The 27,905-nt window shown below is 60.5% G+C and overlaps 1 protein-coding gene across 7 annotated transcripts in view; it reads left to right on the top strand.

Moving 5' to 3' along the window:
- ITPR1 (inositol 1,4,5-trisphosphate receptor type 1) overlaps positions 1–27,905 on the top strand; it is a 169,996-nt gene that overhangs the window by 69,108 nt on the left and 72,983 nt on the right. For 4 of the 7 annotated variants that reach the window (XM_070391395.1, XM_070391400.1, XM_070391396.1 and 1 more), the window contains 24 exons: positions 774–872; positions 1,828–1,911; positions 2,059–2,205; positions 3,516–3,611; positions 4,975–5,019; positions 7,951–8,105; positions 9,199–9,298; positions 10,799–10,959; positions 11,690–11,831; positions 12,423–12,581; positions 14,332–14,504; positions 15,682–15,801; positions 16,630–16,824; positions 18,629–18,880; positions 19,449–19,590; positions 20,460–20,613; positions 21,439–21,626; positions 22,101–22,239; positions 22,862–22,916; positions 24,632–24,797; positions 25,057–25,227; positions 25,614–25,679; positions 26,352–26,489; positions 26,877–27,002. In XM_070391395.1, the coding sequence (XP_070247496.1) occupies positions 774–872; positions 1,828–1,911; positions 2,059–2,205; positions 3,516–3,611; positions 4,975–5,019; positions 7,951–8,105; positions 9,199–9,298; positions 10,799–10,959; positions 11,690–11,831; positions 12,423–12,581; positions 14,332–14,504; positions 15,682–15,801; positions 16,630–16,824; positions 18,629–18,880; positions 19,449–19,590; positions 20,460–20,613; positions 21,439–21,626; positions 22,101–22,239; positions 22,862–22,916; positions 24,632–24,797; positions 25,057–25,227; positions 25,614–25,679; positions 26,352–26,489; positions 26,877–27,002 (3,273 nt within the window). The remainder of the gene's footprint in view (positions 1–773; positions 873–1,827; positions 1,912–2,058; positions 2,206–3,515; positions 3,612–4,974; positions 5,020–7,950; positions 8,106–9,198; positions 9,299–10,798; positions 10,960–11,689; positions 11,832–12,422; positions 12,582–14,331; positions 14,505–15,681; positions 15,802–16,629; positions 16,825–18,628; positions 18,881–19,448; positions 19,591–20,459; positions 20,614–21,438; positions 21,627–22,100; positions 22,240–22,861; positions 22,917–24,631; positions 24,798–25,056; positions 25,228–25,613; positions 25,680–26,351; positions 26,490–26,876; positions 27,003–27,905) is intronic. The other 3 variants (XM_070391401.1, XM_070391398.1, XM_070391397.1) reach the window with 1 other exon arrangement.

Below are 27,905 nucleotides of genomic sequence, written 5' to 3'. Positions count from 1 at the left end.
CAGTGTATCAGATGAAAGCAGATGAGCTTTACACCTAAGAAACCATCATGTCCAAGCACCATCCCCTCTGGTCATGAAAGACAAGGTGTTTGGCTCTGAATTCATTCTCAGCGAGGCCGTAGCCTCCCTGTCCTTCAGGCCCACCTGCTGAGGTACCTCCGTGGGGAAGGCCGGAGGGCGGGAACTGCTGTCCTTGCAGGATCCCGTGCTTCCATTCCTGGGCCATGAGACCAGTTAGTGGCTCGCGGCTGTGGTTTTAGAAAGTGGAATAGATGGAAAGGCCCGGGCTGTGTCACTGTGATGAGGATACGCACTGAGGTGGGGGAACCTCTTGTCCCAGGGAAGTGTGGGTGTCTGTGTGGACATCAGTGCACATGGACACACACGCAACACGCACATAAGTACACACGCCTGGGTCTTCACGGGAAACGAGCTTCTCCGTGTGGCTCGTCCTCAGAAGAGCACGAGCGTCCCGGCTCTCGATGCAGATGACGGCTCTGTTCTCTGAGCCAGGCCGCCTTCCGCTGCTGTCCCCCTAGAACGCAGCACGCCGACACGAATATCTGCTGCCGCGGGAAAGGGGTGTTGGCGCTCGGCGGGGGCGTCCGTGCTGGTCTCGGCATTGCTCGGGGACCGGGCAGGGGCTGTGGAGCTCACAGCCCGGCCTGCCCTGCCAAGGGTTCGGCTGTGCCGGCCGGGCTGAGGACGCCCCCGCCCTCCCCCGGCACTCCCGACGGTTCTGTGAAAAGCTGTCCCCGTGCTTCCTTTCCCAGGTGGTCATAGGCGACAAGGTTGTGCTGAACCCGGTCAACGCAGGCCAGCCCCTGCACGCCAGCAGCCACCAGCTGGTCGATAACCCCGGCTGCAACGAGGTGAGGAGGGAACCGAGGTGCGGCCTGCGTGGGGGGGCGCCCTGCAGGAGCAGTCCCGGGCCACGGCGTGTCTGTGCTGACAGCAGTGACGTGGGGCATGTGTGGAACCGAGGCTCCGGTCAGGGCCTCCCCGGAGGCTGTGTCGGGCTGCGCAGTGGGTGGGGGTGGGGCTGACCGTCACCCCTGGGCACAGTGAACGGAGCCTATGTCACTGGGGACCGGTTCCCGTGGGTTAAGCCAGAGACGGGACCCCCTGACTGAATTTGCTGGCCGCAGGGGCACCGTTTTCTATTTTGTCTTCTTAAGAGAGCGCCCTTTGCTAATTGCTCAGAGGGACACGCTGCGCCCAGCAGCCCCGCGGGGCGGCGCTTGCTTCTGCCTGTGCATCTCCCTCGCCTCTGAGCAGGCAGTCACGGGACCCCAGACAGGGACAGCGGTGACATAAATAGCTGTCTAGTGGTTGAGGACACAGCTCTCGAGTCAGATAGATGAGGGTTCGAATCCCACGTCTGCCCCCAGCTCTGTGGCTGCGGGTCCGTCACCCAGACTCCCGGGCATCAGTGTTCCTGTCTCTGAAATGGGCGCTCCTGTGTGGAGGGCATGGCTGGGGCCTGGAGGTTCTCACGGGCGTCGCTGTGCCCGCAGACGCTTGTGTGTCGCTGGCATTTCAGTGCAGACACTGACGCTGTCTTACCGTGCAGTCCGTCCCCTTGGTGAGCGCGTGTTTTCCGGGCTTTTCCTCTCTGGCGGCAGAAGAGGCCTGGAGAAAGGAGGGGCTGTGGTTTCAGGGGAGCAGGAGCCTGGCACCCGCGGTCCCGTGGAGCGGTCACCCTGATTGGTTCACTCGGGCCCTTGACTGCCTGACGCTCCTACCGCGCGGCCTGTGACCTTAGGGTGTCGGCCCTCGGGGTCTGGGGCTGGGAGGGGTGTGAGCAGGGAACTGCTTCTCCTCCAGGTCAATTCTGTCAACTGCAACACCAGCTGGAAGGTCGTGCTGTTCATGAAGTGGAGCGACAACAAGGAGGACATACTCAAGGGGGTGAGCGTGAGGGCACACGGGGGGAGTGAGGACACACGAAGGGGGAGTGATGCACGCTGAGAGGGAGGTGAGGCTGGGCGGCCGGGCCGCCTGGGCGCAGCTGTTCTGGTGAAGGTCATGCCCCCTCCCCGTGTGCGTGGCCTGCAGGGCGACGTGGTGCGGCTGTTCCACGCCGAGCAGGAGAAGTTCCTCACCTGCGACGAGCACCGGAAGCAGCAGCACGTCTTCCTGCGGACGACCGGCCGGCAGTCGGCCACGTCGGCCACCAGCTCCAAGGCCCTGTGGGAGGTGGAGGTAAGGGGGGCGGGCGGACGTGGGGCTGGTATGGCTCGTCCCAGAGCTTCTGGTGGGTGGCCAGGTGTGTCCCAGCCTTCGTCAGGGCCGGGTCAGACCCACATAAGGGTGGGCCCTGTGTCGTCCGCACTGAGCGCCCAGGCGTGGGACTCCGTCGCTCCTCTGGCCTCGTGGTATCCGAGCAGCGCCCAGCGCCGAGGGGCTCGGAGTTCGCCTGTCGTCCTTGGCCTTGTGGGGCCTCGCCTTACACAGATGCAGCTTGGCGTCCAGCCAACGACTCGAGGAGGCTTTGGAGATTTCTGGAGCTTTTTGTCCTGGTGGCTCTGTATCCTGCCCGCCCCCCCCCCCCCACCCCAATCCCAGCCGCCTCCATCTCCCTAATTCTAATCTGCCTCCTTGACTCAGTGGGCCCGCGCCCTCCTGGGTCTCCGTCCCAGAGGCCCCTCGGGAGGGAGCGGACATGCGGAGACCTCCTTCCCTTCCTCGGAGGCACAGCTCTGCAGCCCGTGTCCAGCAGGGGGCCCCATCCACTCACGCCTTTCCTCCTGGTTTCTAGTTGTCCCTGGCGAGGCCAGAGGTTTTGTGCAGCGTCTTATTGGTTATGGTGCCGACTGCCCGTGTCAGCTGAAGTTCTGTTCACTTATGTTTTTATTATTTTTTTAAATCCTCACCAGAGGCTATTTTCCCATTGATTCTTAGAGAGAGTAGAAAGGAGGGGGCAGGGAGGAGAGAGAGAGAGAAAGAAACATCAACGAGAGAGAGAGAGAGAGAGAGAGAGAGAGAGAGAAAGAGAGAGAGAGAGAGATGCATTGATTGGTTGCCTCCCGAATGCACCCAAACCGGGGCCGGGGATCGAACCTGCAACCCGAGACCCTTCGGCGAGCGGGCTGATGCTCCAGTCACTGAGCAACACGGGCCGGGGTTGAAGTTCCGTTCGTTTTTAAGGCCAGCTGGCCCGGCTCTGAGTGCAGGCCCAGGTGGTGTGGAGTTTCAGCACGGGGTTCTGTGGATCGACTGCTTTCCCTGCCCTCACAAAATCCCCTTACATTTCCCGTGCCCCTTGTGGGTGAGTTTCAGCATCTTAGCTTATCCTTCATGACGATGAAGCAAACCCTCAAAACCACTGATCTCTTCGCTGCAGCCGCTCCCTTGGCCGGGAGACGCGGGGTCCCGGGAGATGTACTGCTAGCGTTTCCGTGTGTCTGTCTGGGTGTGTCAGCTGGTCCACGTCTCGGCTGGACTGTGATTTCTGTGCGACGTCCTGGCGTGGCTGACACCTCTCGCACCCTGACCACCTCCCCCTCTCCCAGGTGGTCCAGCACGACCCGTGTCGGGGAGGCGCCGGGTACTGGAACAGCCTCTTCCGCTTCAAGCACCTGGCCACCGGGCACTACCTGGCCGCAGAGGTGAGTGGCAGCGGGCTTCCTCCTTCCAGGCGGACGCTGCCCCCGTCCGCCCCACCCGGGCACTGGGCCGCCGAGGGCTTAGGTCCTGCAGACACCTCGCTCCTCGTCCTGCTTCTGTTTCCTCTGCCTCCTTCCCCTGCGTACGGACAAGAAAAGGTAACGAACGGTGGTTACACGCCTAGGACTTCACACCGATTTCCACCAAGATGTGGGGAGAACGTTAGCCAGAAGGCAGTGCTGTCCTGGGGATGTGAGGGACAGTGTGGTGACTGCAGTGGTAATGCTGCGCTGAATATTTGACAGCTGCTACGAGAGAAGATTTAAAAAACAAAAACAAAAAAACATGGTAGTCTGGGTGTAGGACTGTTGTTCCGTTTTGCTCATTCACGCCGCTCTCCCCACATCTCCCCCTTCCGCCCGCTCCTGACGGGAATGACCAGGGCACACTGTCCTGACGCCCGGCACGGGAAGCCGGCAGCAGTGAGGCACGGTTAGCTCCGTGAGCACCTGGCTCTCAGAGCATTCGTGGCGTAGGCAGGACCTCATCTTCTCTCGCGAGAAGCCAACATCGGAGACATGGCTGGGAAGGGTGTTGGAAGAAAGGCAAGACTCAATGTCCAAGGGCAAGAGTTTACCTCTTAATTTCTGCCATCCTCCCGGGTGACAGATGTCGAGTTTCACTCTGATCTGCCGCAACCTGTAGAATGCTTGTTGGCATCAGGGCCCAGGCGTACATCAGACGACACCTCGCTGCCCGGGACCAGCGGAGGGGCTGCTCAGAGATTCTCAGGGAGCCCGGCCCACAGCTGACCGGGGAAGCCCGAATCTCACGCACCCAGCCCCCTGGGAGCCCGACACGCGTACAAACTGGTGGCTTTGAAATATGTGAGCGCTGAGGACCAGACTAAATTCACACGGAGCCTCGGGCGGTTCCCTGGCTCGGCCGAGACCGGCAGGGCTCGCCACGTTCTGAGGCGCGTGTGCCACCTGAGGCCGCAGACATCTTATTTCTCAGTACAGTGAGCGGGCTGGTCTGTGACCGGACCAGCTGGTCTGCCGGCGTCTCGGGCTTCTCACGGCTGTTCTGCTAGCGAGTTCGCGCTCTGCTGTCCGTGCCCGAGTGCCGGCCGTCGGTGGCGGGAGGTTGTCCATGCGTGTCGTGCACCTGTGACGTGTCTTGCACCTGTGGCCTGGTGTGCACCTGTGACGTGTGTCGTGGCATGCTGGTTTCGTGAACAGAGGGAAGGGACGCGTCCTCAGCTGCTGAGTGACGCCCGCAGGCCTTGGTGTCTCCCACGAGTGGGGGCCGAGCCCGTGAGAAATCGGCGGGTGTTTTAATTTCCCGATGATTCTTTCCCATCAGGTAGACCCTGACTTTGAGGAAGAATGCCTGGAGTTTCAGCCCCCAGTAAGTATGGGCCAGCGCCTCTCTCCTCGCCTGGTAGGGCGAGGCCACGTGTCCTGCCCCCATTGAAGGAACTGCCATTGTGCCGGGTGCTGGGGACACGGGACGCCTCTGGCCGCCTCCGAGGAGGGTCTTGTCTGTGGTTCCCTTGAGGGCAGTCATGCCCCCTGCGTCCTGATTGGTTCATGAGACTGTCCGTCATGATGCTCCTCGCGTGCTTACTCAGAGGGTCTCCACTGTGAGTCGGGGAGTTTCCGATGGCTCTGGGAAGACTCCTAGGCTGCAGAGGTGACGGCCCCTGTAGACGGCGGCCTTTTACAAACAAACATCCTGGTGCTGTTGACCTTGACCTGTCACTCATTCAGAATTTCCAAGGAGTGCGTGTGCGGGGCGGGCGGTGTCACTTTTTCTGTGGAGTTAAAGCCGCCATCTGTGCAGACCCCCTTGTCTGGCCACGGGTTCTCGCTTCTGCAGAGTCAGGAGTGGGCTTTAGGACGTGGGCAGGAATCGTGACGCCGGCTGGACCTTGCTCTGGAGGCGGTTTTGCCCATCAGTCCCGACGCGCATTCCCGGTCTTTGTGCTGCTCTCGAGGGGACAGCGTACGGTCCCCCGGAGGTCACTGGGTGTCGTGCAGCGAGGTCTGACGTGCACGTGGACCTGGAGTCGGTGATGGAAAGCAAGGCGGTGACAGAGCGTTCAGATAGCAGGCCCAGCGCTCAGACGCTGTGTGACTCGGGACCCCTGCTTTCCCTCTCTGAGCCTCCCCTCCCTCGTCCGCAGCTGTGCGAGCCACTTGCCGTAAGGACCAGGCGCGGGCTGTGCGGATGGAGGGCCTTAGGGAGCTCTCAGGAAACGGCCGCTTCGTAAGTTACAGGATCGTTCAGGCGCACCTGTCCTCCAGTCCCGCTGGGGGCTGGCACGCGCGGAGGCGTTAGGGCGGCCCTCGCGGTGGCGTGTGGCCGATGAGGACGCAGACAGCGGTCCTGGCTCGTCCGAGTCTTGGGTCCTCCCAGAGTGCAGGCCTCTCCCCTCTGTGTTGCTCCCCAGGTGGCGGCGGGCCGGGTGCAGGCCTGGGACGCTGCTCCCGGGCTCTGGCGTGGGGCTCGCTCTGCACCATGCGGCGGGCGGGCGTTGGCGTTGGCAGGGCCGGCAGCCTTCCCGCTCTCCGGGCTGGGAAACAGGTGGTCACGTGGGGAGAGGGAGCCTCGCGTTCTGCTCCCGTGTTTCCTCACTCTGGCCTCAGGCCTGTGCTTCTGCCTGGGACCGCCCTCTGCTTTGTCACTTGTTCCCGACCTTCTACACTCGGGGGCACAGACTCGATGCCAGGGGAGAAAAAGGACCCCCTAGGCTGGCCTGCCTCTGAGGGCCTTCTGCAGTGTGCCTGTCCTCCCACTAGGGGGCGACCGCCGACCGCACACGGAGAATGAGGCTGCCCCCAGCCCGTTCCCAGACACAGGGACTGCCTCGGTGGGTTTTCCTGGGACTCCGGCCGGTGTCTGAAGGGCCCCGTGGCCTGCAGTAGTGCACTTGGTGTCTTACACAGAATCTGGTGGGATTTACCCAGAAAGTGGCTCGGGAACTCTGGGGGCGCCGCGGCCGATCCGGAGTCCTTTCTCCTGAAGGAAGCCTGGCTTGGGGAGGGGCCAGTCTCCCTCTCCCGTGCCGCTCAGGCTCCTGCGGGTGGAATCGCGAGTCCTGGGTTTGTTCTCGATTGCCACGCGGCATTAGAGACTTGAGAAAAGCAGGACACAGCGGTCTGGGGGACAAAAGCAGCATTTTTCTCTTTTTTGCAGACAGGAGTAGGGGCTGCAGATGGGCTGAGAAAGTGGACAGTGGCCCGCAGTCCCCGCATCAGGCCCAGGGGGCTGTCTCCCAGGCGCTCTCCTCTGCCCTCACCGCCCCCCCCCCCCCCCCTCGGAGAGGAGCAGGTGTCCGCTGAGCCAAGCCAGTTAGGGACAGAAATGCTCCCAGTCGATGCAGGCGCACGTGGGCATCCTGCGAGGGCGACATAACCGTGACAAACAGACCCACGCAGTTCACGGCCGAGACCGACCTCGCGCAGCCTCTCGCCGGAGGCGCTGGGCGGGCACCTTCTGAGGCAGGTGGGCTCTGTGCCTAGCTCCTCGGGGATGCTTTCGTCATGGTCATCGGCCTTCACTGGCCTTTTTCTTCTGTCCCGGCCAGACGCTGACGGAGCCAGAGGCCCTCCCCACTAAGTCGTGGGTGGCCCTCCGTGGCTGACAACTAACGACCATTCTTTCCAGGGTCCGCCTGGCCCTCAGGTGTGTGTCTTGGCCTCCCTGGGGTCACTGCTCACCAACACTCGGCCCAGGTTTCTTTTTTTAAAAGTATTTTTTTATTGATTCAGAGAGGGAGGGGGTGAGAGAGAGAAACATCAATGATGAGAGAGGATCATTGATCGGCTGCCTCCTGCACGCCCCCTCCTGGGGATCGAGCCCACAACCTGGGCATGTGCCCTGACTGGGAATCGAACCATGACCTCCTGGTTCATAGGTCGATGCTCAACCACTGAGCCACTTGGCCGGGCAGGGTCCAGGTGTCTTTACTTCATTTTCCCTCCGTTCTCTGCGAGGCAGTCTCACCGGGGTTCACACCAGGGCCTGTCGCCGAGCCCCGGGACGCGTATCTCAGGGCGTATCCCTGGTGCCGGATCGGCCTGCACGGTCTGGGCCCCGCGGCGCTTTGCCCTCAGGTCGGCCGTGACCCCGTGGTCTAAACATCCCTGTTGCAACCCCAGAAGGGAGAGCGGGGCTGTTCTCGGTGTGGATGTGGCGCCCGTCTTGTGTGACCGTCGTGACGCCGCTGCCTTTCCTGCCGAGGTCACGCTCGCCTCGCCGCTCCCTCCTCCGGGGCCCGGGCACTGCGGTGAGCGGGGTCTGCACGCAGCGCCCTGACCCCAGGCCTCCCCTCAGGCGGACCCCGACCAGGACGCCTCCCGCAGCCGGCTGCGCAACGCCCAGGAGAAGATGGTGTACTCCCTGGTGTCCGTGCCGGAGGGCAACGACATCTCCTCCATCTTCGAGCTGGACCCCACCACCCTCCGTGGCGGCGACAGCCTGGTCCCCAGGTACGGCTCCCGGGGGCTCTCCCTCGGGCCAGGGCCGTCTCTGCGGCCTGGCGGTGCCTTGGAGTCTTTCTGGAAGGTTTCGTACAGGGGTTGGTGAAGGACTGTTCCCACTGCCCGTTGGAACTCGGCTGAATTCTGTTTTATTTTTTATTTATTTTTATTTTTCTGGCTCGTCATTTGTGAGTTCTTGGTGGTTGGACAAGAAGTGCTATACAGTGGGGCCTTGACTTGCGAGTTTAATTCGTTCCATGACAGAACTCGTAACTCAAATTACTCGTATGTCAAATCAAAAAGTGAACGAGTGAGACACGTGCTGCTGGGCTGATGTTGTGGCGTTCACTGTGACATTCGCTGCGCCAACTAGCGGTGGGGTATCTGAAGCTGGCTCGTAACCCGAATTTTAGCTCGCAACTCAAAGCAAAAAATCGGCTAAGAGACGGCTCGTATCTTCAAAAACTCGTTAGTCGGGACACTCGTAAGTCAAGGCCCCACTGTATTTGGGTCTATAAGCCGAACCTGAAGGTCGCATCGCTCGGTCTTTCCTCTCTTTCTCCTCCCAAAGCCAAGAGATCTGGCGAATTGGATAAAAATTTTAAAAGAAATTCTAGAGGAGGGAATGTTTGAAGTTCGCTGAGGGCAAAGTAAATTCTACTTAGGAGTCAGACCAGTCTTCTGTGGCCACTTGACTAAGTTGAGCTCAGTTTTGTTCATGAGAAGGCGTGTGGGTGGTAACTGGGTGTAAATGTGACGGAGCTCGCAAGTGACGAGGTGGCAGCGTCTTCTCGCTGAGCGCTGACCGTCTGGGCCCAGTGCCTGGCGCCGCGCGTGTCCTAGGGTTTCACCCCCACAGGAGCCCCCGTGGGACCGGTGTGCCATTCGCCCTTTTAAAGGTAGAGAAATGGAGGCACAGGGGTGTCAGCCACACCACAGCAGCGCGTCCCATCAGAGCCCATGTCTCAGTGTTTAGGCCGAGTGGGGTGCTCGGGCCACTGGCTCAGCGCAGCGTTGCTGTCTGGCTGTGTCGATAGACTGTTCTAGGCCGTGGCTGCAGAGCCTCCGTGTCCCGGCCCCACACCCTCCCTTCCTCTCCCAGGAACTCCTACGTGCGGCTCAGACACCTGTGCACCAACACCTGGGTGCACAGCACCAACATCCCCATTGACAAGGAGGAGGAGAAGCCTGTGATGCTGAAGGTGAGTCCGCAGCCCCCCGGGTCCCCTTGGCCCTGCTCCCCACTCCCGCTGCCGGGCTCCTCAGGGAGGAAGGGGGCTGGGGTTCTGCTCCGGCAAAAGCGTGGTCACGGGCAGCCTAGAGCGTGGTCACGGGTACAGGAGAGTGTGGTCGCAGGCACAGGAGAGTGTGGGCACGGGCAGTCTAGAGCAGTGATGGCGAACCTTTTGAGCTCGGCGTGTCAGCATTTTGAAAAACCCTAACTTAACTCTAGTGCCGTGTCACATAGAGAAATTTTTTTATATTTGCAACCATAGTAAAACAAAGACTTATTTTTTTGATATTTATTTTATATATTTAAATGCCATTTAACAAAGAAAAATCAACCAAAAAAATGAGTTTGCGTGTCACCTCTGACACGCGTGTCATAGGCTCGCCATCACTGGCGTAGAGCGTGGTCACGGGCACGCGAGAGCATGGTCATGGGCAGCCTGGAGTGTGATGACGGCGCTCTCGCTGAGGGACCAGCTAGCGCGAGCCCCCAGCTTCTGAAATAACCAGAACCTTTCCTTTCCTCCCGTGGGCTCTGCCCTGAGGGCGAGCATTTGTCCGGTTTCATGTCTGTGTGGATGGTGCTCGGGGAATTGCTTGTGCCTTGAGGCACATCAGGTCCTGGCTGACTTTCCCAGTCTTGATTATGTCTTTGTTCCTGTGAACTTAAATGTGCAGGTTTATTTCTAGAAAGATCTCCCATCCTCTTCACTATCTCTCCCTGAAGCCCCCTCTCCCTCCGTGCCTCCTCCAGAACCACAGAGAAGAAATGCACAAACACGGTGGTTTTCTTGTTAAAATTGGAATGCCACATGTACCATTTTGGGGAGGGGGAGAGTTCTTGGCATTTTTCCTCTACTTTTATGAACATTTCGGGGTGTAGGAGAGTTGGGAGGGGGTACCGGGCCCAGCCCTGTGACATGTGACTTGGAGCCAGGAAGGAGCGTCTTGCCCATTTGCTTTTCCCGTGAACTTATAAGCCGCGTTGGATCCGGGTCTCCCGTGCTCCCTGTAGCACAGCGGTTCTCAAGCTGTGGGTCACGACCCCTTGGGGGTCGAATGACCCTTTCACAGGGGTTGCCTAAGACCATCAGAAAACACATATGTAATTACATATTGTTTACAGTAGCAACATTACAGTTATGAAGTAGCAACGAAAATAATTTTGTGGTTGGGGGTCACCACAACATGAGGAGCTGTATTAAAGGGCCGCGGCATTAGGGAGGTTGAGAACCACTGCTGTAGCACATGAAGCTGTCGGTGAGGGGGCCTCCTTCCTGTCCCCCGTCCCCTCAGCACGAGGCTCCAGGGGTAGCAATGTAGCGGCCTGGGGTGCTGCCTGTCCAGTTGGTTGCGCCTGCAGGGCAGCCCCAGCTCTGTGGGTGGCCCGGTGGCCCGTAAACTCGGTGTGTGATGTCGCCCCGAGGGGCTCTCGTCCCCAAGGCTGCTGCAGAGACCGCCCTGTATTACAGATCGGCACCTCGCCCGTGAAGGAGGACAAGGAGGCGTTCGCCATCGTGCCGGTCTCCCCTGCGGAGGTCCGGGACCTGGACTTCGCCAACGACGCCAGCAAGGTGCTGGGCTCCATCGCGGGGAAGCTGGAGAAAGGGACCATCACGCAGAACGAGAGGAGGTGAGGCCTCCCACGGGCAGACACAGCCTCCCACGGGCAGACGCGCCCTCCGCGGCCTCCCGGGCCTCTCAGGTCCCTTGGGGAGAGCGTGTGAACGCCACGTTGAGAGCAGCAGGCCTCCGCCTTGTGGACGAATCAGCCTGTGGTTTTCAAGACATCGCTTCCTTTGAATTCATTCTCTCTCTCTTTTTTAAAAAGTATATTTTTACTGATTTCAGAGAGGAAGGGAGAGGGAGAGAGGGATAGAAACACCAATGATGAGAGAAAATCATGGATCGGCTGCCTCCTGCACGCCCCACACTGGGGATGGAGCCCGCAACCCGGGCATGTGCCCTGACCGGGAATCGAACCGTGACCTCCTGGTTCATAGGTCAGTGCCCAACCACTGAGCCACACCGGCGGGTGCATCCTCTTTTTTGGAAGTCTCTGAAGTTGAAAAGATCCTATCGCTCTGTCTCCAGCTCCATCTCGGGAAACGTCAGGGCCTGAGGTTCCTCTGAGATAGTTTGATGGCTCCTAGTTTGTGAAGGTGACAATCCTTCTGTGGACACGCACGTGTCATCTCTGTGTCACTCTGGTCAGTGTCGGCCTTGTGGTCAGTCCCGAGGACACTGGGCGGGTGGGTCTGCTTCTCTGGGCCTGGTCCTCAGGCCTGGACCTCACGGGCAGTGCCCACCGGTTTGCTGACCATGGAGCCCCTCCCCCGTCTGACAGCCGCTCTGCCCCCCAGGTCGGTGACCAAGCTGCTCGAAGACTTGGTGTACTTCGTCACCGGGGGGACCAACTCCGGTCAGGACGTGCTGGAGGTGGTCTTCTCCAAGCCCAACCGCGAGCGGCAGAAGCTGATGCGGGAGCAGAACATCCTCAAGCAGGTGGGCGCGCTGTGGCCCGTGGGGCTGGCGCTGCGAGGAGTCAGTGGGGTCGCTGATCGGGGAGGGACAAAGGTGGCTCCACGGCTCGATCAACACTGATGTGAGAGAGACAGAGACATCCAACCCGTTGCCTTGTGCAGGGCTGGGGATCGACCTGTAACCCAGGTACATGCCCTTGACCGGGAGCCCTGAGAGCGACACTTCAGTGTGCCGGCTGGTGCTCTAACCACGGTACTACACTGGCCGGGGTGGTGTGTTCTTCTGTTTCACTGATGAGAAAACCAGGTTACCTTGATGGGTGCCGCTGGGAAGGCGTACGGGGTGTGAATTCAGCCTAGACTCCCCAGGCCCCAGTCTGTCCTGGTGACCGCCGCCCTAACGCCGCACTTCCCAGGGCTGGAGGTCTGCGGGTCCAGGCGGACTGGACTCGGCGAGTCCTGTCCCCTGGGTGGAGGGATGCGGTGTCAGGCCGTGGCTGTGTGTGTGTGGACAGTCTTCCGTGTCGTCCAGCGATGCGGAGTTACCTTGGTTCCGGACGGACGGCTGGCTGACACGGGACGATGGCGGTGTTTGCTTTCTTCTCGCACACAGATCTTCAAGTTGCTGCAGGCCCCGTTCACAGACTGCGGGGACGGCCCGATGCTGCGGCTGGAGGAGCTGGGCGACCAGCGGCATGCCCCGTTCCGGCACATCTGCCGGCTCTGCTACCGGGTCCTCCGGCACTCGCAGCAGGACTACAGGAAGAACCAGGTGGGCGCGGCCGGCGGGTGATGGGGTTCTCCGGGTCCAAGCTCCTGTGAGCTCCAACGGTCACATGTACATTTTTAAAAAGATATTTGTATTGATTTCAGTGAGGAAGGGAGAGGGAGAGAGAGAGAGAGAGAGAGAGAGAGAGAGAGAGAGAGAAACATCAAGGATGAGAGAGAATCCGGCTGCCTCCTGCATGCCCCACACTGGGGAGCAAGCCCACAACCCGGGCATGTGCCCTTGACCAGAATTGAACCCGGGACCCTTCAGTCTGCAGGCCGACGCTCTATCCACTGAGCCACAGCAGCCGGGCGAGGTCACCCTTTCTGACATGGGTGGTGTGTTTGCAGTAGTTCTCATCGCGTGGTCCTTTAAGGCTTTGAACGTGATTCCATGTGTTTGTGCTTGAGATGCTGGCCGAGGGGACGAGCCAGGTCCCTGTGGGGCCGAGCTGGGCACTGGAGGGCGTCAGCCTGCCGCTCGGAATGGCACGCCACTTAAAACTTAGGAATTCCTTATTTTCTGAAATTTTCCGTGGAATATTTTTGGACCATGGTGCACCCCAGGCCACTGAAACCGCGGAGAGCGGGATCTTGGATCCGGGGGACGCTGTACTGCGGGACGATGCTTTTGTAACCGACTCACAGCTTTCGTTTTTAAGCCTCGACTGCCCTGGGTCTGGCCTTTAAGTTTGAGTTCTCTGTCGTTCAAGGTTTTTGTTTTGTCATCGTAAAGACAGTGTTGATCTCCAGCAAAGCCAAGCCCAACGGGTTAGATAAGCCTTTTAGCAAGGATTTCTAAACGGCCGATGCTGCCTCGCTGTTGTGTAGACGTGAGCCCCGTGTCCGAGGGCGCCATGGGCAGCACCCTGACAGGTGGCCGCTGGTGCTGGGTGGCTTCCGGCCCTGCCCGGCGCTGCTGCCAGTCAGGCCGAGGAGGTGTATTCTGCTCTGTCTCCAGCTCCCCGTGAGGCGCCTCGGGCCCGTGTGTCCCGGGCAGCGAGCCTGTCTCCGAGGAGGCTGGCCCGCCCCCGGGCTGCGTGCCAGACGGCAGTCACTTGTCCCGAAGGCTCGCTGCTCCCACCCGCAGCCTGTTGAGGGGGAGCTGCGAGGCCCCGACCGCCGTGTTCACCCTGAGCACGTTCCAGGATTTTGAACTGAATTTTAAAAAGTGGGAGGCTGGTTTTTATAAATAAAAAATTTAAAAAGCAGGGATTAGGGGAGGGGGGCGCTTGAGCTTGGAGCCGGCACTGCATCTGTCGGGCTGGAGACGTGTTTGCTTAGAAACTAACTCAGTAGCGGCTTCCTCGAGTGCAAATACCTCCTGGGCTGTGATGTCTGATCCCCAAAGAGAGGGTCCTTCCTGCCTTTGAAGGGGTGTTCCCCTCAGATAACACAGTGGGGGCCGTTGGACTATAAACCCCGTCTTCCTCGGCCCAGAGCCGCGGGGCCCGTTAAACCCCCTTGAGTCGGGTAAAACCAGGGCTGAAGCACAGCGCTTGACCTTTTAGAAAAATAAGTCTTGACACTGACATTTATGCTGTGCCCTTGAGAAGAGGCCCTTCTGCAATTCGGGGGGGGAGCGGGGGGGGGGGGCACTTTGCCGAATTCTGTCTGCGGGGCAGGTTGAGGGAAACCGGCCGAGGGAGTGAGCTGCCCGGGCGCCCCCGGGGCCGGCGTCCCCACGCGGGATGCTGCGGCCGTTCTCTTGGCCCCGTGCCCCGTGCTGACCCCCCTCCCCCCCCGCCCCCTAGGAGTACATCGCCAAGCAGTTCGGCTTCATGCAGAAGCAGATCGGCTACGACGTGCTGGCGGAGGACACCATCACCGCCCTGCTGCACAACAACCGGAAGCTGCTGGAGAAGCACATCACGGCGGCCGAGATCGACACCTTCGTCAGCCTCGTGCGGAAGAACCGGGAGCCCAGGTGCGGCCGGGCCGCGGGGCGTGTGCGGGAGGCGTGGGCCCGCGGTGGTCACGGCCCTGTGCCCGGCGTTCCCTTCATCAGGGCCGGGGCCAGCGCACCCGGCTGTGTCGTGGGGAGAACGTGGTGCTGGGAGGCGGCCTGGCAGCCAGCAGGGGGCCCTGGCCGCCCTCTGAGCTGGAAGGTCTTCTGCTGACGGGGCAGGGGGCGGGGTGGGGGGGCTGTGGAAACTCGATGGGGACGGTGCACGAAGTACCGGCCCGAGTCGGTGCTCAGCCGTGACCTGCTGGCCTGTCAGTCACCCGTTAGCACCCGGTTACGGGTCCGAGCCCCTCCCAGTCGCACCAGCAGAGTCTTTGCGAGCTCGGCTGCCCCTTGAGTGTTTCTAGCTGCATCTTGTCCCTGTGGAATCCCGTCTCCTCGCACTGCTCTCCCCTCCCCACCCTCGTCCCTCCTCTCCCTCCGGTGAGAGTGTGCAGGGTGGGCGTCACACCCGGGCCCCCGCACAGCTGAGCGTGTTGTTGAAGAATGACTCCTCCCGCCCATAAAAATAACAGTTTTTAAAATATATTTTTATTGATTTCAGAGAGGAAGGGAGAGGGAGAGAGAGAGAGAAATATCAAAGATGAGAGAGAATCATTGATCGGCTGCCTCCTGCACGCCCTACACTGGGGATTGAGCCTGCAACCCGGGCACGTGTCCTGACAGGGAATTGAACCGTGACCTCCTGGTTCATAGGTCAACGCTCAGCCACTGAGCCGTGCCGGTCGGGAAAAACACTAACATTTTACGGAGCATTCTCCTGGGCCAGGGAGTGAGCCGATCACACATTTCACACACGCGTTACCGCATTGAATCACCCTCTGAGGTCACACGTTACACTTTTCTGTGGAAGGGGAAACCGAGGCACCGAGAGGCGAAGTAATGTCCCTGGGTGACGGTAAAACCAGGACGGAGCGAATAAGAGTCACGCTAGGGGTGCGCTCAGCGCCTCGTCCCCACCACCCTGGGGACCACTCTTCCCTCCGTCCTCCTCCCTGGTGGCGACACTGGCACCCAGACCTGAGCTCTCACCTCTCCGGCCACCGTGCGTCGGACCTGTCCCCCGAGAGAGTCGGGCTCCCCGAGCCGCACCCCGCTCCGTGCACAGGACACGCTTGTCGCTCTCTCTCTCCCGCAGGTTCTTAGACTACCTGTCCGACTTGTGTGTGTCCATGAACAAGTCCATCCCGGTGACCCAGGAGCTCATCTGCAAAGCGGTGCTCAACCCAACCAACGCCGACATCCTGATCGAGACCAAGTGCGTGGGGAGGCGGAGGCCACTGGCTCGGGGGGATCTGTGTGTGTGGGCGGGAGAGCCGAACCCCGATGCTGCGGACTGGTGTGCAGTGGGCCAGCCCACTGGGCACGCGGCGGCACTTTACACGCCACTTCCACAGTAACGCGAGCTCACCCGGGGGCATTCGACACACGCCTGGTTTAATCCTAAGAGTTGGAAGTCCTCGGCGTATAATCACCCATTTTAAATGTCAGAGGAGGCGACAGTTCGGTGTCGATAGAAATCTGTGTTGGGAAAGGTGTTTAAGTGACCACTGTTCACAAAGGGCTCAGTGGTCCAGAGGCGTTGGGTTAATAGCAGTGACTCGCTGTTGGGAAGGAGAACTGTAGGGCCAGTAATGTGGACCAGGTTGTGTGTTAAATCCCAAAACTGAGTTACGCCCCGAATCAGTGATTTTTGTTTGCTGCTCATGCATAACTTAATGTTGGGTTTGGGCGAATGCCGGGCTTGCCACCTTGGCATTTTCCCGTTGAGGCCGAATAATTACTGTGGGGTCGGTCCGTGCTGGTGGGGTGTTAGCATCCCTGCCTCCCCCTCGGGGAGCCCGTGGTGCCTCCTCCCCCTCCTTTACGTCAAACGAAAGGTCTCAGGCATCGCAGGTCACCTGGCTGGGAGCCACTGGGGTCAAGTACGTGCAGAAACTAGTGTTCGGCCCTTTGTGGTTCTGCCACGGGGGGAGGAGATGCTTTCTGGGTCGTCTCGTGAAGCCCCGAGCCACGGCCTCGCTGCGGTCGGTGGGAGGTTGGCGAGGTTCCCCGCCTGACGCCTGCCCCACCCTTCCTTCCCCAGGCTGGTCCTTTCCCGCTTCGAGTTTGAAGGGGTGTCCTCGGGGGAGAGCGCGCTGGAGGCGGGCGAGGACGAGGAGGAGGTGTGGCTGTTCTGGAGGGACAGCAGCAAGGAGACCCGCAGCAAGAGCGTGCGGGAGCTGGCGCAGGACGCCAAGGAGGGCCAGAAGGAGGACCGCGATGTGCTCAGCTACTACCGGTGAGCGCCGGCGCGGGCGGAGGCGGCCGTCGGCTGTTGGTGGTCCCTGGCGGGGCGGAGGCAGCCATTGGCGCTGTTGGTGGTCCCTGGCGGGGCGGAGGCGGCCGGCGGCGCTGTTGGTGGTCCCTGGCGGGGCGGAGGCAGCCATCGGCGCTCTTGGTGGTCACTCTGGGCATCACAGGGGCCCTCCGGGCGTCCAGCACCAAGACGATGCAGTTGAGACATTGAGGTTTCAGCCACACCTGCACGGTCATTGGTACCTGGGTGTGGCCGGGTCAGAAGACGGACGGAGTGGCGTCACCAGGGCAGGTCCTCCGTGACCAGCCTGGCACGTGCCTTTCGTAGCAGCGAAGAGGCCCACTGCCGGGGTTCAAATCCCAGCCTCTCTACTCACTCGCTTTTTGACTTTGGTCAAGTTGTAGATGTCTCTGTGCCCCAATATCTTCCTTTAAAAGAAAAAGTTTTTATTGCTTTTGGAGAGAGCGGAAGGGAGAGAAAGAAACATCAATGAGAGAGAAACATCAATAGGCTGCCTCCTGCACGCCCCCTGCTGGGGATCGAGCCCACAACCTAGGCATGTGCCCTGATTGGGAATCACACCCAAGTCCTCGGCAGAGAGAGCGGGGAAATTTGCGCGCGTGCGTGCGTGCATGTGTGTGTGTGCGCGCCGCATGTGTGTGTGTGCATGTGTGTGTGCTCGCCGCATGTGTGTGTGCGTGCGCATGTGTGTGCGTGCGCATGTGTGTGTGTGTGTGCGTGTGTGTGTCTGTGTCTCTGTACACAGACGTCTATTTCTCTGTCTATACGAACATCTGATAAGAGCCAGGAGTCCCGGTCGGCGGTCGGTGCTTAGGTTCCATCTCGGCACGGTGGGGTTGTCCCAGCCGCCCCCTTCCCAGAGCCTTCGCCCCCCGTCTGACGGGCAGACACCTGGCGGCGTCCGGGCGTTACCTGTGGCTCAGTTGGCACCTCCGTCACCTCCTCAAACCCAGCGTCTCCTGCGTCCCAGCACTCAGGCCACCTCACGGGAAGGGCAGGGAAAGGAAAAGAAGGGAAGAAAACCAAGAAACGCTTTTGAAAAGAAAGGGAAGGGACGATGCTGAAGCAAGTGGAACTGGCAGTGTCCAGGCTCGGCGACGGCCCGCAGCCAGGATCCGCCGTCAGTCAGAAGCCTGTGTTTGCCCCGAGGAAGCCTGTGGCTTTCTTCCTTCACGTCACACGTGTGTTCATTCTTCTAACGTTGGCGAGCCTCCTCCCAAGAATAAGAGGCGGTGCCTCGCGATCACGTTCGGGAGTTAACAAGTCGCTGGAGACCGGATGAGGAAGGAAGCACAAGGCGTGTTGAGGTGCCCCCGTATTTCACACGACGTTTCGATGTGTGTGAGAGTCAGAGAGGAGCCCTCCATGAGGCCCTGAAGGCAGTAGAACGTTGCTAATGAGACCCACACGGGCGATGTCGTCAACTTTTCCTACGTGGTCTCTGGCCTATGGAACGAAAACACAGCTGCAGAAGGAGACAACCGTTTTCAGCCTGACACTCCCCCCCCCCCCATTTGTTTTATAAAATAAACATGGCAGATGGAATCAGGTGGTCACCCATCCCTCCAGCTGAGCAGGGGGCACGTGTGACGGCCGGCCTGGCTTCCCCGCCCCTTCCCCCGCAAGGTCCAGGGCCAGGTTAGGGGTGTGGACGTGAGTCACTTCTGTGAAACCCGGGGCCACCGGCTGTCCTGCCGGGAGGATGATCACTGCTCATCCTCAGTGATCTCGGGGCCTGAGCTCCATGTCGTGTCCTTCCCTCCAGGTACCAGCTGAACCTCTTCGCCAGGATGTGTCTGGACCGCCAGTACCTGGCCATCAACGAGATCTCCGGCCAGCTGGACGTGGACCTCATTCTGCGCTGCATGTCGGACGAGAACCTGCCCTATGATCTGCGGGCCTCCTTCTGCCGCCTCATGCTCCACATGCACGTGGACCGAGACCCGCAGGAGCAGGTCACGCCTGTGAAGTACGCCCGCCTCTGGTCCGAGATCCCATCGGAGATCGCCATTGACGAGTGAGTGGCCTCTCTGCCTTGTCCCTGCCCCTCTGTGCCTTGTCCCCGCCCCTCTGCGCCTTGTCCCCACCCCTCTTCGCCTAGTCCCTGCCCCTCTGTGCTTTGTCCCAGTCCCACTCTACCTTGTCCCACCCCCTTCACTTTGTCCTCATCCTGCCAGCGGCCCCCTTCAGCCCCATGTTCATGCTGTTCCGTGTGACAAACGTGTGTGGTCCCATTGAGTCTGGTCAACCACAGACAACAGATGAAGTTACTTTTTCTAAGCTTAACATAAAATGGAGGGCAAAGATGGTTTCTTTAAGAATGTAAGAGATGGCACAATTCCATTTTTATACCCTGCTCATCTCTCTTATTCAACAAATAACTGTGTCCACTGGCCACAGTAGGGGTCTATCAGTGGAACCAGGACCCTGCCTGCCCGCTAGTGGGGAAAGAGAAAGGACTGAGATGGAGTCTGGTGACAGGGGCTACGGGGAATAAAGCGGGAAAGGAGGGGGTGTGGGGGCGCTCAGCGGCTGGCGGCCTCCCTGGGCGGAGCTGAAACCCTCTCTCCCCCCGCCCCCTCCAGCTATGACAGCAACGGGGCCTCCAAAGATGAGATTAAGGAGCGGTTCGCGCAGACCATGGAGTTTGTGGAGGAGTACCTCCGAGATGTCGTGTGCCAGAGGTTCCCTTTCTCGGATAAGGAGAAGAACAAGCTGACATTCGAGGTAATCGCCTGCTCCTCCTCGGCCGTCTCTCTGTGGCGGGGAGAGGAGATGTTTCAGATTTTCACCACGATACTCGGGTTTTGTCATGAAAAGGGTTCGGCTCAGTTTGGTTCCCGAATAAGGTGGGTGCCAGCCCCTGGCTGCCCGTGGCCTTGCTCCCAGGAGAAACGCGCAGGTGACCTGAAGCGTGCGGAGATGGGAGACTGAGGACTCCGTACATCACCCTAGCTATATATTTAAAAGCCTGATATGCAAAGTGGCCCCTCGGGAGTTCAACCAACCGGGAGTTTGATCGCTCGCTGTGATGTGCGCTGACCACCAGAGGGCGGCGCGGAACAAAGGAAGGCCCCAGCCGGCAGCTGCTAGGGACCCTACCTGTGCACTAATTTTGTGCACTGGGCCTCTAGTTAAAGATGACAAGACAGAGCATCGTGCTGGGTCTGTCGCAGGGACTCCTCCCAGGACATAACCCGTGTCCCCGGGGGTCAGCGTGCTTCTCTGTGAGACGCGTGGCCTTTTGGGGAGTTGTGTCTGCGAGGTTACAGGGCTGCAGTCCGTGTCCTCGTCGCGTGAGACTCGCTCGCCCGGGGTCGTCTTGGGGGATCTGCACAGACCAGCCGATGAGGTCCACTTTCACAAACTAGTTCTCAAAGCAGAGCAGTCGCTTGGCAGGTTTTCGTTTCTTATATCTCCTTCCTAATGAAACAAAATGAAATTTGTTCAGAATTGTAAGCAAGACGAATGTCTCAGCATAAGGAAGGCGGGCCTCGGGCATTGACGAGCTGGTCGGTGTAAAGTGGACCCGAAGGACGCAGTGTGTTTAATGCCACCTCTCTCTCTCTCTCTCTCTCTCTCTCTGAATACGACAGGTTGTGAACTTAGCGAGGAATCTCATCTACTTTGGTTTCTACAACTTCTCTGACCTCCTGCGATTAACCAAAATCCTCCTGGCCATCCTGGACTGCGTGCACGTGACCACCATCTTCCCCATCAGCAAGATGGCGAAGGGAGAAGAGAACAAAGGTGGGGGCAGGGCGGGCCCCTGAGCAGGCGTGGCCGCCCGCTCCAGGGCAGCCTTCACCCTGGTGTCCTGACCTTTCTTTTTTAAAAAAATATTTTTTAATATATTTTTATTGATTTCAGAGAGGAAGGGAAAGGGAGCGAGAGAGATAGGAACATCAATGATGAGAGAGAATCATGGATCGGCTGCCTCCTGCACGCCCCACACTGGGGATCGAGCCCACAACCTGGGCACGTGCTCTGACTGGGGATTGAACTGTGACCTGCTGTGCATGGGTTGATGCTCAACCACTGAGCCACGCCGGCCAGGCCTGTCCTGTCCTTTCTTTTTGACTTTTCACTGGGAACATTTCAAATATAAAGAGAGAATAGTGCTTTAGACACCCAGAGACCCACAGCTTACGGTCAGAGATGACTCACATTTTAATCTATTTCCGTTATATTATTTATGAGTCCTGTGTATCCTGCTGAGCCATTTGGAGGGAGGTGGCCAGTAGAATGCGGCGGGTGGATTAGTACACAGAATGCTCCTGTGGGGCTTTCAGACCACCTGTGTCCCTGCTCCCGGAAGCCCCTAGCGTCTGATGGGCGTTCACCTTCACAGGTCCCCAGGGTCCTGAAAGTGTACCGGAACAGAGGCATGTTAAACAGCGTGACCAGGGGAGCCCGTGGCCCGTGCCAGGCCCCTCGGAGCGCTCTGTAGGGCCGTTGCCACGACCGACCTCTGTCCCAGCCCCCCTGGGCAGTCACGTGATGTGGTCCAACCCGGGGCCGGGGAGCTGAGGACCCAGGACGGGGTCGTGACCCAGGTCTGTCCGGCCCCTCCAGGCAGCAACGTGATGCGGTCCATCCACGGGGTCGGGGAGCTGATGACCCAGGTGGTGCTGCGAGGAGGGGGCTTCTTGCCCGTGACCCCCATGGCCGCCGCCCCCGAAGGCAACGTGAAGCAGGCGGAGCCAGAGAAGGAGGACATCATGGTCATGGACACCAAGCTGAAGATCATCGAGATCCTGCAGGTAGCCCTCCGCCCGAGGCGCAGGGCGTGCGTGGGCGGCGGCCCCCTCTGGGGGGCGGGGGGCTGCCTTCGGGGAAGGGGATGGTGGTAAACGCCCCGCTCAGCCTCAGGTGGCACTTAGGGGCCAGCCTTCATCCCTCTCGGGTCATCCTCCCCTTCCCCCCACGTGCCCGTGTCCCTCCAGGGTCGCATTCTGAATCTGCTGACCCCGGTGATGCTGGTAGAGGCGGGGAGGGGGACTTCAGGCCGGTTGCTACGTTAGCTGCCAGTGCTGAAATCTGCACTAAGCTGAGGGGCTGCCCCCACCAGCCTGAGGCTGCAGGGACCTGAAACCCACGCCAGATGGCCGGTGGCTTGGTGCTCACGGTGACCGGTGCCGCGGCCCGCAGGCCCCGCGCGCCCAGCGGCCTGGCGACGGGTGGTAGGTGGCGTGCCCCTGTGACCGCTCTGTCTCCGTTTCCGCTTGAACCTGCAGTTTATCTTGAACGTGAGGCTGGACTACAGGATCTCCTGCCTCCTGTGCATATTTAAGCGCGAGTTCGACGAGAGCAATTCCCAGACGTCGGAGGCGTCCTCGGGCAGCAGCAGCCAGGAGGCGCCCGGCAGCGTGCCCGGTGAGTGCGTCCGGGTCGGCGCCGGGCGGGAGCCCCGATCCATTCAGGGCGTCTTAGAGCGGAAGGCGAGCATGTTTGGGGGATCATGGTCTTTTGGACGAGAGCCTGGGTTCTTTGGGGGCAGAGGGGATGTTTGAAGGAGCCCAGAGCCTCCTGGGATGGGGCTCATTGCCTTCCATCCTGGGGGTCTGGGTCCGAGACGGCCGAGGGTTCCAGTGTGTGGTTACATGAAATGTCAAGTGAAAACCAAACAAAAAACTCCCCAAGGAAACTTACCGCCCACCAGCAACTTTTCCCTCCAACGGCCGTTCTTCCCGCCCAGGAAATGGTGGGGAAGGGTCAGGGCGAGGTGGTGGCAGAAATCACCCCCTGTCCAGGCCGGAGCCCCTAGGCAGGAGGGCGACCCTGAGGGGTCATGGGGAGGGGGTCCTGCAGTGCCTAGAAAACCGGCCGAAGTGGGGGGCCCTGCACGGTGTGCCCGGGCCGAGCTGGCTCGGCCTATGGTGGAAAGTTCTGGAAGACGCGAGGTTGACCGTGGGTGGGGCGGGGCAAGGCTCGGGGAGGTGGGCCACAGCCCGTGCTCAGACTGGCTGCGTCTGAGGGCTGTTCCCTCGTGTTGCAGGCGCTCTGGACTTTGAACACATTGAGGAGCAAGCGGAGGGCATCTTCGGAGGAAGGCGAGTACTTCCAGTCCCTGCGTGGAGGTGGTCCTGGGGCGGGGGGTGGTGGGGGTCCTCTCACCGGCTCTCACAGCCCTTCCTCCCCGTGTGCTGGGAGAGCCCGGTCTCTGGTTGAGGTGGTTTTGCTGCTCTCTTTTTACCTCTATTTTTTTTTTTTAAAAAGATTGTCAGTTTTTAAAAGTATGTTTTTATTGATTTTTAGAGAGAGAGGGAGAGAGAGAAATGTCAATGATGAGAGAGAATCACGGACCAGCTGCTTCCTGCACGCCCCTACTGGGGATCGAGCCCATAGCCTGGGCTTGTGACCTTAGCGGGAATCGAACCTGTGACCTACTGGTTCCTGGGTTGCAGCTCAACCACTGAACCATGCAGGCCGGGCCCTCTCTGTAATTCTTAGTACTCAGGTCAGAGTGATCTTAGTTGGCGTGTGTGTGTGTGTGTGTGTGTGTGTGTGTGTCCGTGTCCTGCCTACAACTGAGAGGATTTAAGGAGGTGACCCCAAATACACACACTACAAGATTTATGGAAATGGTGGGAAATAGTCGAAAGAAAGAGGGGCAGACGCCAGGCGTACCCCTCTGTGCTGCCCGCACACTCACAATGTAGCTGAAGGTGAAACGGTTATTGTGTCCAAGGAGCTAATTAAAAGTCAGGTCACGTGGGATAGACCAGGTGTTGGAAACCCAAGTGGCGGGGTGTCTAGGCCCACGGTGGGGAGGGCAGGGGGGCGGGGTGTCTGGGCCCGCAGTGCGGGAGGGCAGGGGGCGGGGTGTCTGGGCCCGCGCTGGGGAGGGCAGGGGGCAGGGTGTCTGGGCCCGCGGTGGGGAGGGCAGGGGGGCGGGGTGTCTGGGCCTGCGGTGATGAGGGCAGGGGGCGGGGTGTCTGGGCCCGCAGTGGGGAGGGCAGGGGGGCGGGGTGTCTGGGCCCGCGGTGGGGAGGGCAGGGGGCGGGGTGTCTGGGCCCGCGGTGGGGAGGGCAGGGGGCAGGGTGTCTGGGCCCGCGGTGGGGTGGGCAGGGGGCGGGGTGTCTGGGCCTGCGGTGATGAGGGCAGGGGGCGGGGTGTCTGGGCCCGCAGTGGGGAGGGCAGGGGGGCGGGGTGTCTGGGCCTGCGGTGATGAGGGCAGGGGGCGGGGTGTCTGGGCCCGCAGTGGGGAGGGCAGGGGGGCGGGGTGTCTGGGCCCGCGCTGGGGAGGGCAGGGGGCGGGGTGTCTGGGCCCGCGGTGGGGTGGGCAGGGGGCGGGGTGTCTGGGCCCGCGGTGGGGAGGGCAGGGGGCAGGGTGTCTGGGCCCGCGGTGGGGTGGGCAGGGGGCGGGGTGTCTGGGCCCGCGGTGGGGTGGGCAGGGGGTGGGGTGTCTAGGCCCACGGTGGGGGGTCAGGGGGTGGGGTGTCTGGGCCCGCGGTGGGGTGGGCAGGGGGGCGGGGTGTCTGGGCCTGCGGTGATGAGGGCAGGGGGCGGGGTGTCTGGGCCCGCAGTGGGGAGGGCAGGGGGGCGGGGTGTCTGGGCCCGCGCTGGGGAGGGCAGGGGGCGGGGTGTCTGGGCCCGCGGTGGGGAGGGCAGGGGGCAGGGTGTCTGGGCCCGCGGTGGGGTGGGCAGGGGGCGGGGTGTCTGGGCCCGCAGTGTGGAGGGCAGTGGGCAGGGTGTCTGGGCCCGTGGTGCGGGGAGCCAGGGCGTCTGTGGCTCAGCTGCCGCTTCCCTCCCACGTGCCCCGCAGTGAGGAGAACACCCCGCTGGACCTGGACGACCACGGCGGCAGGACCTTCCTCCGGGTCCTGCTGCACCTGACGATGCACGACTACCCGCCCCTGGTGTCGGGGGCCCTGCAGCTGCTCTTCCGGCACTTCAGCCAGCGGCAGGAGGTGCTGCAGGCCTTCAAGCAGGTAGTCGGGCGCCCTGCACACGTGTGTCTGTGTGCGTGCACATGCATGTATTGCATGCGTGAAGTATGGTATATGCACACAGGTGTGCACATATGTGTTTTATTGTGAGCACATGCATGTGTGAATTATGGTGCATGCATGAGTGTGTACACCGGTGTTTGTGTATTGGGTGTGTGACCTGCATGCATGCATGCACGCATGTGTGTGCATGTGCATGTGTGCGATCCACTGTTGCCACTAATGGGTTGCATCCGTCCAGGTTCAACTGCTGGTCACCAGTCAGGATGTGGACAACTACAAGCAGATCAAGCAGGACCTGGACCAGCTGAGGTCCATCGTGGAGAAGTCCGAGCTCTGGGTGTACAAGGGGCAGGGCCCCGACGAGGCCATGGACGGCGTGTCTGGGGAAAACGAGCACAAGAAGGCGGAGGTGGGTGGAGCCCGTAGCGCCCCTGAGGGAGGTGGATGGGCCCCTCGAAGCAGGCCCCCCTCCTCTGGCTGCGGTGGAAGTGCAGACTGTGGGCTTCCCTAAGAAATAGGTGCAGACAGTCCAGCCCCCGGTCGCCGGTCTCCTGGGACCGAGTGCAGGAGCCCAGGTTCCCCTTTCAAACCTTGGGACAGGGCCATTCTCCCCGCTGTGTGGCCGCCACCTCCCACGTCAGCGAAGTGACGACAGGCAGAGGGGAGTGCGGGCGGCGAATGACGGGCAGGAGCCCAGCAGGACAGGGAGACGCTGCAGCCCCTGTCGGGGTGCCGGCCCTGCGAACGTGCAGGCGCCAAGGTTGCTGGAAGCACTCACGCCCCCTCTGGCCCTAGGAGGGGAACAACAAGGCCCCGAAGCACGAGAGCACGAGCAGCTACAACTACAGGGTCGTCAAGGAGGTAAGTGCCGGCCCCAGGGCGGGCGTGCAGGAGGCGGCCGGTCAGCGATCCTCTCCCTCTCCCTCTCCCTCTCCCTCTCCCTCTCCCTCTCCCTGTCTGAAATCAATAAAAATATATATTTAAAAACACACACACGTATAAAAGAGAGAGAGAGCCCTCTGAGCTGCCCCCCAGCTGTGGAAGCCGCCGTCCCCTGGTGATTCTGGGAGGACCCGTCCTCAGCCAAAGTAGCTTCAGTTTGATGCCGCCCACAGGGGCACCGCCTGGTGGAGGCGTCCCCCCCCCCCCCCCCCCCCCCCCGTGAGGGTTCTAATGCACTGGGATCCCTTTGGCCTCCCTGCCCCCCGCCCCTTCCCTCCACCCCTGCAGTCCAGTTTTCTGAGGGGGTTCATTTTTTTTTAATTGTCTCCAGCTTCATTGAGGTAAAAACGACCAACTTGTAATGTCCTTAACACGCACAACGCGATGAGTGATGGACGGGTGAAATGATGCCCGTGTCACTCACCTAGTCAGGTCCTGGGGGGGAGGGGGGAGGGGTGAGGGGTGAGGGGTGAGGATGCTTTTACGATCTTGGTCTCAGCAAATCGCAGGCGAGCAGCACCGGGTCCGGCCGTGGCCACCGCACCGCACGCAGCCCTGGGAACTGAGCCGCCGCCGCCTCTGTCTCCCCAGATCCTGATCCGGCTCAGCAGGCTGTGCGTGCAGGAGGGCGCGTCCGTGCGCAAGAGCCGGAAGCAGCAGCAGCGGCTGCTCAGGAACATGAGCGCGCACGCCGTGGTGCTGGAGCTGCTGCAGATCCCCTACGAGAAGGTCAGCCCGGCCCTCGCCCGCCGTCCTCACAGGGGCCCCTCCGCCCCCACCCCCCATCCTCACAGGGGCTGGCCTGGCTGCAAACGGACCTGGAGGCCTTCTCTCTGTGGCCCCTCTGGGCTGGCTTTTCCCCATTGAAATCTTTGCTGCTGCCCGAGGCTAGTGGGAGAATGGGGGCCGGGCTGGCCGCTCTCCGGGGCAAGCAGGGCAGCAGCCGGGCTCTCACAGGGGGGCCCCAGTGCTGCCTCCAGAGCCAGGGGCGTCGGTGGCAGGCGTGGCCTGGGCCCTGGCCTCCTGGCCTGAGATGAGGGCTGTCTGTGCGCAAGACCTCCCTCGTCCACTGCGCAGCCTGAGTTCAGCCCGTTTTCACCTGCCCCCCCCACACAGGCCGAGGACACCAAGATGCAGGAGATCATGCGGCTGGCGCACGAGTTCCTGCAGAACTTCTGCGCGGGCAACCAGCAGAACCAGGCCCTGCTGCACAAGCACATAAACCTGTTCCTCAACCCGGGGGTGAGACGGCGGCTGCGGCGGGAGGCGGGCCGGGGGCGGCTGTGCTTCCTTGTGTGGCCGCGGAGACTCGGACCACCAATGCAACACTCATTTCCGGGGAACAATGTGATCTGCTCTTACGAGGACATAAATCTCTCCATCTTTGTGAGGAGAGGGAAGGGGAAGGAGGAGAAGGGGGAGGGGCCAAGGTGAGATGTGTTCATATATATTTTTAAATATATGTTTATTGATTTCAGACAGGAAGGCAGAGAGAGAGAAACATCAGTGATGAGAGAGAATCAGTGATTGGCTGCCTCCTGCACACCCGCTACTGGGGACCAAGCCCACAGCCCGGGCATGTGCCCTGATCAGGAATTGAACCATGACCTCCTGGCTCATAGGTCAACACTCAACCACTGAGCCACACAGGCCAGGCCAGATATTTTTAATAATATCCCTCATCTAACCTCACTTTGGCCACAGAGGTGCTGCCTCTCTCCAGCCCCCCTCCCAAGGCAGCGCAAGTTGTCTGTGTTCTTACAAATGCAGAATAATTCACCTGCAGCATAGCTATGTAACAGTTTAGCTGGTGAAATATGTTTTTCAAATATATCAAATACATATTTTGCAGTTTTTAAAGAAAAATGGGCGCGCTCTACACGTTTTGCATTTTGCTCTTTCACTTAAGACACCATGGCTGTGTTTGCAAGTCAGTTACATGTTTTCCTTGTTCCATTTGGTGGCTACACGGCACCCCGTTGAATGGCTGTGAGCTGTCTTAAAACCGTTCTCAGGGTGACGGACAGTTAGGCAATGCCTAGCTGTTGGTTTTGCAAACAGCATTACAACGGACATCCCTGTATGTGCACACGCAGAGGCACACCTGTGCGCACACACATTCACACATATGCACACACATGCACG

The sequence above is a fragment of the Myotis yumanensis genome, unplaced genomic scaffold, assembly GCF_028538775.1.
Source record: "Myotis yumanensis isolate MYYU_CA2020_CCGP unplaced genomic scaffold, mMyoYum1.0.hap1 SCAF_14, whole genome shotgun sequence".
In the NCBI taxonomy this organism is placed as follows: domain Eukaryota; kingdom Metazoa; phylum Chordata; class Mammalia; order Chiroptera; family Vespertilionidae; genus Myotis; species Myotis yumanensis.
Note: the sequence above shows the minus strand (reverse complement) of the source record. Positions and strands in the feature narration are given on the sequence as shown.